The sequence below is a fragment of the Pistacia vera genome, unplaced genomic scaffold (assembly GCF_008641045.1).
Source record: "Pistacia vera cultivar Batoury unplaced genomic scaffold, PisVer_v2 Contig845, whole genome shotgun sequence".
Taxonomy (NCBI): Eukaryota; Viridiplantae; Streptophyta; class Magnoliopsida; order Sapindales; family Anacardiaceae; genus Pistacia; species Pistacia vera.
The window spans coordinates 304,497-316,217 of NW_022196718.1; the positions used below are offsets into that span (position 1 = coordinate 304,497).

The 11,721-nt window shown below is 36.0% G+C and overlaps 1 protein-coding gene across 1 annotated transcript; it reads right to left on the reverse strand.

The window, feature by feature from the left end:
- Window positions 1–2,864: 2,864 nt before the first annotated feature.
- Window positions 2,865–4,073, reverse strand: LOC116118454 (cytosolic sulfotransferase 5-like). Its single transcript, XM_031404445.1, has 2 exons — window positions 3,117–4,073; window positions 2,865–2,927 (listed from the first exon to the last, which is right to left on the reverse strand). The coding sequence occupies exons 1-2, from the start codon at window positions 4,071–4,073 to the stop codon at window positions 2,865–2,867; spliced, it is 1,020 nt and encodes a 339-aa protein (XP_031260305.1).
- Between the last annotated feature and the right edge of the window lie 7,648 nt (window positions 4,074–11,721).

An 11,721-nucleotide genomic window follows, 5' to 3' on the forward strand; every position in this document is an offset into this window, starting at 1 on the left:
CAACAATTGGTATAACTTCTTTGCTCTTCCCAATCCACTTCCAACAACTTTCTTCCTCCACCCACTCACCAAAATATTCAACACCCAAAACAACTTGTCTCATGTCTAATAATAGCCAAGTACCTATAATGCAAGAAAATAAATATTATTAACCAACATATTAAGGGTTAATAGATTTTAAAAAGCATCTGTAGAGCCACTTAAGCGATGTGGTGTATTGCTTAAGCGATGTGGCGCTTACTGGATTGCTTAAGCGATCCAGTATATCGCTTAAGCAATTTGGTATAAATAAGCCTGATCGCTTAAGCGATCTTCTGCTACATAACTGATCGCTTAAGCAATCTGTTGCCATATATGAGACTTATAATAGATCGCTTAAGCGATCTTCTGCCAGATACCTGATCGGCTAAGCAATCTGTTACATTATACCAGACATACCAGATCGCTTAAGCGATATTTGATGCATGCAAATGCAACACTTAATTTTACCTCACTAAATTCTAATGCAAAGTCGTGTAGTAGCAAAGAGCAAGTAAGGTTCTTTCCTGCAGAGGATTTGTGAACTTAATTAATTATCTACTTCTAATGGGGTTTGTCACGAATTAAAATAAATCAAAACAAAAACCAAGAAACTAAATTCAACAACTTAAATCAAGCAAATACTCACGAAAGAGAAATATATGAGAGAAAAAAGATTGAAGGTTTATTCGCCACCACTAGACATGAATTGCATAAAATAAAAACACTCTTTAACTTTCTACCCTCTTGATCACATCAGCTCAGAAAATACCAATCGTTGATAAGTTCCATCTCTCCTTACAGAGTCATTGGGCTAGACACGGTTGTAACCCAATTCCCTATTTATTATATAACCCAGAATACGATCTCTAGATTAAAAATAATAAAAGCATTAAGAAGTAAGAGACCTACTGAATCAAGGCTAAACTCATATGATTGGTTTAGTTATCTTGAGTGATTACCCCCAATGCATGCAAGCACACACTTTACCACTAGTTATTTAGGTTAATAAAACGATTCCATACTAAACCACCTAAATTGGCATTAATAAATTAATCCTAACTATTTAATTGGCCACTTAAACAATTAGAACAATCTAGCGAAACCCAACGCTATTCTCAGAGAATAAATCACATAATCAAGAGGGATTAAAAGATAAAAAGATGTAGATTTTATTAATCACAAGATATGTCTAGGGTTTTGAAATCACCCTCAATCACAAAAGAATTAGTTCTTCATGAATAAATATGAGAACATCATTGTATTATTCATAACAAATAATAATAACAAAGAAGAAGAAAAAATTAGTAAAACTTGGTTGGATTAATGGAATTGATGATGATCTCCTCAAATTCTTCTTCTCCAAGCTTTTTTTAATCTCCCTTTTCCTTGAGTTCTTGCATATCTTTGTTCTCACTTTTTTATCTTTAAAGAATCCTCCCAAAATAATGCTAAAAGACTTCTATTTATATCCCACAAGGGTTAGGGTTTTGTTTTCCTTAATTCTATTTAGTTTAGGACTCCTAAAACCCCAATTTCCTAGTCAAACACGGAATTTAAAAACCCAGCTGTCGTGACTGTGCCCCAGCATTGTGTTGTAGCATGGTTGATTTTGGTCTTGTTGTGTTGCAGCACAATGCTGCGGCACAGTGTCCAATTCCTCTCCTAACCTTGCATCATTCTTCATCACTCAAGAGATGGTGATTTTTGAGCATGATAATGATGAAATATGGAAAAGTGTTAAACATATGAAATTTAGTCCTGTAAATCAGCTTTCTAACGGTTCAAGAATAATCTCGATATGGTCTCTAAAGGTCAAGTTATAGTTGAAACACTGAGGCATACTCAAACTGGAGCGTAATCTAGAATCTCCTCTTTACTTCAAAGCTCCATAACTTCTTCAATTCAAGTTCGATCCTCGATCCGTTTGTTTTCAATCATCACAAATTCTCTCGCCAACATCATCTCTCATCTCTCATCTGAATATTATTTTTAAGCTTTATTCCTTGAAAACACAACAAAAATACATGTGATCTCGAAAAGAGCATTTATGAAACAATTATGTTTATTCATGCAAATTAATTCTAATTTCCCACAAACGATACCTATAAACCACTAAGTATAAGTGTATTTTCAAGCACTTATCAATATTCCAGATCGCTTAAGCAATCCATCAGATCCAGAATACATTTTCAATCATCTCCACCTATAATCGGTGCTACCACCCCCAACTGCCCACAATGCAAGAAAATAATCAACAAATTTCACTCCTTTCAACTTGCATTACATCAAACACAACCCAACAACCTAAACCGCTAAATCAAAATCAAAATCATTACCCAAACCCAATCCATCATTAAATCTTTGTAATCGAAATATAAAATGCAAAGAGGAGATACACATACCTGGACGAAATGTCAAGAGGAGGAGGAGGCTGATCTTTGGTATAGAAGATGTTAATGGCGAAGGAAGAAGAAGGTGTTAATGGCGAAGGAAGAAGAAGATGTAGACGAAGAAGAAGATCTTTGGTTTTGCTAAGAAGAGACAACAACCAGGGAAGGGCAGTTCCAACACGTTAATGGCGGGATGGTAGAGGCTAATGAATTTGTTTTGGGTTTGTGTTTGTTTGCAACAATTTTAGGTTTTTGGGGACATAACATTATTTTTAAAAGATTACACAATACTTCATTAATCCTAATTAAGCACTAATCATGTTTAATTACTCTTAATAAATTAAAAATAAGGCTATTCAGTCAAGAGTTTGAAACTTGATAACTTTTTAATTAAATTTAAACTCAATATGGTCTTTTAATCAAAAGCCCCCAATTAAAAGACCTGAAACTTTATTATGGAAATCTCCTCTTCTTCCTCGAGGACTTGTCATGCCAATACACGCTCTTTACATCTCTCTGCACATAGAACTCAATTTCAACAAAGTTTATTTTTATTCAAACGATTCATACACCATAAATAATTAAAAGGGAAACTAGTAGGAAACAACCATAAAAAGCTATTTTGATGTAACAAACATATAGAAGCTTAACCCCTTAGGATGTTTTAAACGTCAAGCCCGAGCCACTAAATTTTTCTTCATATACCTTTTCTAAGCGTTTTGACATTGAAGGTGTTAAATAATTTTTCCAATCTCCAACTTGACCTTTCCTATAGAAGTCACTGTATTTAGCGCCAGAAGGAAGTATGCCGGTTTTGTTCACCTCTAAATTTTTCATGTTATCAAAACTACAAAATTTTGATATTTCTTCTACTATTCCTTTGCTTTTTTCATTCTCAGTGAAAGGACAACCTAAAAAATCGGCCATTCTTTTAACTTGAAAGTTGATATTCTCTTTTAGATCTTCATATTTTAAGAACAATATCTTGTGCGGTTGCTCTTTGCTGGCCTTCCAATATCCCAACACATGTTCCCATATAGGGCCAAAGCCTTGAACTCCATTACAAACCGTCTCAAAAGCTTCATCAAATGAAACCAGCTCCTTGCTCTGGTCTTGATGAATTTGGATCAAGAATTTCCAATGGGAGATAAACTGATCCAAAGGATTCCTGCACATGTAAACGATGCGACAATTAGAATTCACAACAGAATTTGGTAATGAAGCATATGGGGTAGGTGTAGAGAAAATTCTTGGCGTAGGGAGATCTTCAGAAATAGGACTAGGGGGTTGATTTCTCATAAAAAGATCAAATTCAAGGAAAGGTACTAGCACATGAGGACTAGTAGTGAGCAAGGGACTATTTTCTAGTGCATAACGAGGACGATTGACAATGGTAAAAGTGATGGCTTTTAACCAGGTGGTGCCCGATTTGGGAAATGTGATCAATATTAAATCACTGTCTTGCGCTTGGAAATGTCTTTGAAAAGGGATAATGCCATGAAGGAACTCTGATCGACACCAAAACCCTTGGTATTGGCAAAGTTCACTACCATCCCAGTTTGTTGCTTTACGAAGCTGGGAAGAGAGTAATTCAATCTCTTTGCTCAGATCCTTCTCTTCCGTTGCAGGTGAAAGATTGTGGGAGTCTACTCTTTTCTCCATGGATATTTTACACAAGGAAACGGTACTTACACCGAGAACACATATGTTAAAAATTTATGTAGCGTTTTGTATAACGGTGGCCACGTATAAACGCAAAAAATTGGGCTATAATTGATGAAAAAAATACTCTACATGAACGCAAAATAAAGTCATGATTAACTACCTACCTTTGGGTGGTTGAGCGGTTTTGCGTTTGATAATGACTCTTGAGTGTATTATTCAAGAGATTTTGAGTTTGAGATTTAATCTCTCATTGGGTGCTAATGAAAATAGCCATTGAAGCTCTTATCCGACTAATAATTCTAGGTCTCGAAAGATTAGTTGAAATATATGTAAACTGGGGTGCCTGAGTACTACCTGGTCATAAAAAAAAAAAAAAAAAGTGATGTGACTTCAGTTATATTATTAATCTAATCACCGTAGCTAGGTCTTAATTCAATAATGAAAGTGTGATTCATGTTCAAATATTAAATTCTAAATAGATATTAGAAAAATATTTGTTGTACCAATCATATCTTCCAAAGATTTGCTGCTGATCGAAACGATATAGCCAACATCCAGATTTTTCCTTCTAATTGATTTAACTCTTATATCAGTACTGCGAAATTACAAAGGCGGAAGAGGTTTATATAGTGACCCGCTGCCCCCAAACTAATCGAAACTTGCCATTTAACCATTAGGTGTGTCGCATATTTAGCAAGCATGTACAAAATGTTGCCACTTTTTGTCACGTGTCAAAGGTGGCAATGACGCTTTTTGCCACATGTCAATTGTGGCAATAGCTAGGGGTGTGCAAAAATAGTCGATATTTGATATCTGATCCATATCGATCCGATATCTAATCCGAAAAAACCGGATAATCCAAAAATTCAGATCAGATTCAGATATCAATTTTTGGAAGATCTGGATTTTTGGATTGAATACTGGATTGACTTTGCAAAGAAATCGGATATCCAGATCTGATCCAGTTTTGTCCGTAACTACAAGTTTTGAGAAGCTATTTTGGGATCCTAGGTGAAAAGTGGTAAAGTATGTGGAAAATACGATGACAACTTTGGGGGTCAAAATGTAATGAAATATTGATGTAGAAGGGGGTACAAAAAAATAATACAAAATTTTAGGGGCAAATAATAATTTCCATGAAAATTCAGATCAAAACTAGATATCCAGTTTATCTGATCTGAATATTTGGATCGAATCAAAATTGAATCAAGCAAAATCAGGATCGGATTTGGATCAGGTTTCAAATTTCTAGATCGAATGAGAAAAATGCAAAACTGGACCGGATATCTGGTTTTGCACACCCCTTCCAATAGCATGATGAAAAAGTGTCAACTAGTGGTAGATCCATATGTCTTTACAACAAAAGCGTTTTATATTTTCTATTAATCTTAAGAGTGTTTTGGTAATTAAAACCTAAATAATCATTTCTTGAAAAGATATCCAACCCACCTTTGAAAATTCTTAATAAAATATATATTTTCATAATCAATTTTTTAGGTTACCAAATTCTTTGATTAATTGCTTAAGACATAAGAATAATTAATTGATTTTCATGCCATCAATGATTCAAATCATAGCATGAAAGACTAACAACTTTTTCCCACCCAAATAATGGCTTAATGGCATTTTATTTCTCACCCACAGATTTTTAAAATACCACTTTATTGCCTGAATTAATATTCCATTTCGATTCCAGCATCGTTGTGACCCCACACCACCACCGTTCTCCTTCTCGATCATCATTCACCAAAACCCTTCAAACCCTACTCCCGCCAACCTCACCAATCACCTCCAATCGAGCGATTAGGGTTTGCGTAGCCACTTGTCCCAAGTCAAATTCTGATCAATCCCAACTATAAAAATTCAATCTTCCACTACCAAAAGACTTATTGGCCTCCCCTCTTTAGAATCCCCAACAACCTAAATTGAGTTTGCTCTCTGTTTGCTGTTGGAATATAAATTTAGGTAATAAAGTGGTATTTTAAAAGTTTGTGGATAGGAAAGTGTCATTAAGCCTAGAGGTGGGCAAGGGACCGGTCCCTTGCGGGCCCAGGCCTGGGCCCGTTTGGGACTAGTCCCTTGGGACTGGTCCCAAATGGGACCAGTCACTCATGGGCCTGGGACCGGTCACAGGCCCATGAGAAAAACCAGGACCCGGACCAGGCCCTAGGCCTGGTCGGGACTGGTCCCATGGGCCTTGGATAATTTCATTTTTCCCCTCAATTTTTTTATATTTTGGGGGCAAAACAAAATTTTATAGGGGGTTTTTAGTATTTTTTAAGGGTAAAATTTATAATTTTTTTAGACTTGGAAGATTTTTTTTTTTTTTATAAATTTTGTAAAATTTTATTTTAACCCTCGTAATTTATATTTATTTTAAAATTAACAGGGGGTTTTATGTAATTTGGCAGGGACTACATTAAAAAAATACAATTTTTTTTGGGCCCAGGCCCGGGCCTTGGAGGAGGGCCCAATGGAGGGCCCGGGCCCTCCTCCTTAGGCCTGGTCCCGTTTTGGGACCAGGCCTCCAAGGTCCGGTCCTAGGACCGAGTTTTAGAGCTGGGCTTTTGGGCTCGGTCCCAAATGCCCAGCTCTAATTAAGCCATTATTTGGGTGGGAAAAAGTTGTTAACTCTAGCATGAAATGGTTAACTTGCAGCTAGTTTTAATTAGATTGTAAATCTCTTTTAATACCGTTTGTAATCCGCATAAAACTTAAACCTTTTAATAATTTATTTTACCAATAAGCTCGTTCAAATGATTTAAACATACACCAAACTTTGATCATAATAGTTGCCAATTATCAGCCAATCTCCTTCATTTTATAATCTGTTTATTGATACCATTCGATAAATCACCTCTCAACGACTCTAATGACATTTAGGGTGCGTTTGGTTCAGGGAATGTTTTATTACTGAGAATGTTATATTAATGAAAAGATAGATTACCTTGAAGATTACCAGGAATATTTAGGGAAATGTGTTTGGTTGGTTGAAATAAATGGGTGGGTATGTTATATTAATATGTTTGTTTGGGAGGATAAATGGGTGGGTATGTTATATAGATTATTAAATTGCCCCCCATTTTAAATACTAATATAATAATAATAATAATAATAATAATATTATTATTTTTTAACCTCCTACATTTGAAATTTTGCTAAAACACCTCAGCCATATAAAATTTTAATTTGTAGCAAAATCACACCCACTCACCCCAAGCCACTATCGACAACTAGCCACCATCGCTAGTCGCCGTCGCTAGTCACTGTAATGGTGCATGACTGGCGAAATCTGACAAATTCTACGCTGGTAAGGCCGTTTTCGACTATGGATCTGTGATCCATGGCTAGAAACAACTGGATCTGGTGTTTCTATGGCCGTTTCACGGCCAAAGATGTGGCAGTGAAACGGCCACAAATCTGGCCGTGAAAAGGCCAGATATTTGGCTTTGAAATGGCGATATGGGCTAATTGCCTAATAAAAATGATAATACCCAAAACTTTATAGGGAAATCGCATCTTCTTCCTCAGAGTTGTCATGCCAATATATACACTCTTCATTTCTCTCTACTTATATATAGTTTAATTCAATGAAGTTAATTTTTATTTACACGATTTATCCATGATAAATGAAAGGGAAACTAAGAAACAACTACAAGAAAGCAAAGGAAAAGGAAAGTTATTTTGATCGATGTAACAAACATATAGAAGCTTTAAGACCTTTTAGTTAGGACATTCTATAAGTCAAGCCCGAGCCACTAAATTTTTCTTCATATAGCTTTTCTAAGTGTCCAGACATCGAAGGTGTTAAATAATTTTTCTAATCTCCCACTTCGCCTTTTCTATAGAAACTCACTATATTTAATTTAGCCCTGAAAGGAAGTATCCCATGGTGGTGACAAGGGTGATTTTGGGTGGAAGAATCGTCGGAAAAAGCCGAAAAACGTTGGTGGCGACGTCAGCTAACGTGTGTCGGAGCACTGTTAGGGGCAGCGATCTGCTAATGTGCACCTCCTCTGGAAAAATGACTAATTTACCCCTTAACTGTTATATCCAATAATTTTCTGTCAATTTAAGGGTGAGAATCTGGAATAAATAGAATCAGGGGTACCAACTTAGGATTTCATTAAAGCTTGAGGTTGACACATGATTGTCCAAAAGAAGAAATGATTCCACCTTTATTTTTAAGACCACAACCAAATCTGGAAAAAGCTGATTTTTCCCTAGACCACAAAAGGATATTGAGACACTTGTAGGTGGTCCTCATGACAACTTAAAAGATAGGAATAAATATCTTAGTTGTTTGGAAAAAAACGCAACTTGTGCCAAGTTGAGTCAGACATGGGATGTTAGCACAAAAAAATAGTGTGCTCAAAGTCGCGATCAAGATGTCTGACGTGAGTGTGTGAGCACAAGACTATTGTGCACACACTTGAAATAAAGTCGCGATCATAAGTCACGATTAGACATGAGTGTGTCAGCACAAGACTGTTGTTCACACATCGAAACGAACATACCAAAAACATAAGTTTGGCAAACTTGTGCACACACACAATTGGTGTGCACGCATACAACATAAGTTTGACAAAATATTCTACATTCTCTCGCTTTGTCAAACTTATGAACAAAGCATCAAGTTGATCACAAGACCAAAAAAAAAAAAAAACCTATCTCACTAAAAATAATAATTTAAATAATCAATAAGAGACAAGGAAAGAAACAAAGTTAACACAAACAATGTTAGTCACACATATAAAACCACATCAATCATGAAACTGAAAAACATCATATAAACAACCAACTAAACAAATTCCCTTTAAGAGAGTTAATTGGAACAACAAAGTTTCATGATATATAGAACAAAATAAAGCAAAGCAAGCAATAAAAGGGAGTTCAAATATGCAGCAATAAAAACGTCAACTCTACTTCACTCCCCCTCAACTCTACTCCCCTTCTTTGTTCATATGTTTGAACTGATCCTTGTGAATTTTTGAGTAGGGACCGATGAATGGCCAACTTTTCTCTTTAATTTCTTTTTCTGAGGAGTAGCAGAAGTAGAGGACACATGAGAGTCTTCAACTTGGACATTGGCAGTAGGAGTAGAAGGGGTAGGAATGTCATTAGCAATGATAGGAGAGGCAGGGACATCAACTTCAGGATTAAGATTTTCTGCATCTTTTTCAGAATTGATTGGATGATCTTCAAGAATTGGAGAGGATGCATCGGATTCATTCTTCGATTTCTTCATTTCTTTCTCCAGTTTGTAAAGGCAAGAATTGAAAGAGGAGTGCATCTCTTTATGTATTGAAGCACATTTTCTATGGAATGCTCCAAGACCTACATTTCATCAAACAACTTGGATTGCCAAGTGTTAGCTCTCAAAGGTTCAGCGGTGGATGAGGATGGAACACTCTTGGAGGGCTGTTGAAAAGAGTTCTTATTGACCATCTTAAGCTTCAAACATGGCTCCACTTCATGGCATTTTGGATTATAAGTAGCTATGATTTTGTGGATAATGGAGGGAAAAGATAATACGTGAATGGCATAGGTAGTCTTTGCAGCTATTCTAGTGTTTGTGTAAATAAGACTTCCCAAATCAATTTTCTTGCCTACCCTTATCCTATAGATGAGCTGAGCTCTATCTAGCCTAACAGTGGAATTGTGCATCGAAGGAGCCCAATTGGTTAAGGAGATTTTGAACAACAATCTGTATAGGGGTGTTAGCACACTAGGCTGAAGAAACCCATACTTAAGCCACTTAGCAATTGACCCACCAGTTAGCATAACAACAATCGTATTCATATCCACAACAAATAAATTATGAGGATTTTTAACTAAGGGCAAACCTAGAATATCTCTAATCATATCCTCATTGAAAATAACCCATTTACCCCTAACATACACATGATTATCATGCTTATCAGAATCAGACTCAACATTGTCAATACCAAAGTTGGTATAAAACTCTTGAACAAGAGTTTGAGTAGGTATTTCCAAATTACTCACAGACTTAATCAATTTTCGTTTCTTAATCATCTTATAAAACTCAGGAAAATCATCAAGATTCACATTGGCCTTACACACAATAGTACTATTGACAATGTGGTCTCTAAATTGATTTTTGGCCTCAAGAGAGATAAAGGAAGAAACTTTACCAGGTGAAGAGGCTAACACACCAGATTTACCCTTCTTTTTAGCTTTCTCTATCTGAGTTGAAGACTTTGAAGGAGTAGCTTTTGCAATCTCCTTTTAGGTTCTCAAAGACTTGATTGGTGGATTATTAGAGTTGCTAGAGGACGACGAAGATGAGGACACACTTAGAGAAAGGTATATGTGCACAAGTTTCTCTTTTTGCGATTGCGATCCACTTGGAACAGGGGATGTGTGCACAGGCTCTTCCCTTTGTGATTGCGATGCACTTGCTGTAGGTTTCTTTCTTGGTGGTGCTCACAGAGGACAACTTTCTTCATTGCAAGAAACTTCTTCTTGAGGTTGTCTTCCATAGGTTTTATTTTAGGATCCATGAGAAAGCAAGAAGAGAAGAAAAAGAGATAGAATAGCTAAAGAGCAAAAATGAGAGAAAAGAAAGCAGGGGCGACGCAAAAGGATTTTGTCGCAAATGGGAGGTGTGGTCATACTTAAATAGTAAAGGCCTTACAAACCCTAAAGAGTAGTTTTACTAAAAATGAACTCTTTACATGAACCGATGTGCGCACAACACCATCGTGTGAGCACACAAGAAGTGACAAAGACAATGTGCGAGAGCAATCAAACCATGTGAGCACACAAAAATCAGACATGAAGATCTTAAGGCATTTACGTGCAAACATGTGTGCACACAACCTCCCAATGTGACAACATATTTCAAAAGCAGTAGACTTTATTCAAAATTTAAAAACAAATATTTAAAAATGTGAATCAATGAAATGTTTCACTTGATTTTAAGGATCAAGACATATTAATCCGTGTCAATCAACTTATGTGTCCAGTTCTCGATCTTGAAATGCACATAAATCACAAGGAAGATATCAACATTAAGAACAATCTAGACAACACTTCCTTAATCACTTACAAGAGGAGAATAGTCATAAGAGCTCATCTAAGTTGGTGATAGTGTCCTCAAGGGTGATTAATGACACATTTGGTCAAGCAAGATTTTGCTAAGGAAACTCCCCCTTCCCTCATGCCTTATAAAACTTGCATTTTTCTTTTTCATCATTTTAGGGTATATGGTTTGTCTTTTTCATTTTCTTTATCTTTTTGACACAAAGGGAAATTAACTCTCAAAACATAATCAAGGGTACCTTTCACACTTGCAAGAATATAATCTTCTTAATGGTAGATTTTCCAAAGCATAGGGGTCTCTACATTTCAGAAAATTACTCAAAAATGACTGTCACACTACTAGCAAGGTAGTTCTTTCACAAGGTGACGAGCATAAAGACAAACTAGTCAAGATGCAAGGTCATGCTATAAAGAGAGTCAATAGTGTGGACATATCCTAACAGAGTTAGCACATAAGCAACAGAGAAACTTATACTAAAGTGCACAGATAAATAGTCTTGACAAACAAAAATAAAAGAAACATTTTCATGCTTTATTCAATAAAAGCAAAAACAACTATTCAAGTTGAAGTAGTATAATA

Coding starts and splice junctions, on each gene's coding strand:
- LOC116118454 (XM_031404445.1), bottom strand. CDS start 4,073: ATGGAGAAAAGAGTAGACTCCCACAATCTTTCACCTGCAACGGAAGAG. Junction 2,928..3,116: donor TGTCAAAACGCTTAGAAAAG/GTATATGAAGAA, acceptor TTCTATGTGCAG/AGAGATGTAAAGAGCGTGTA.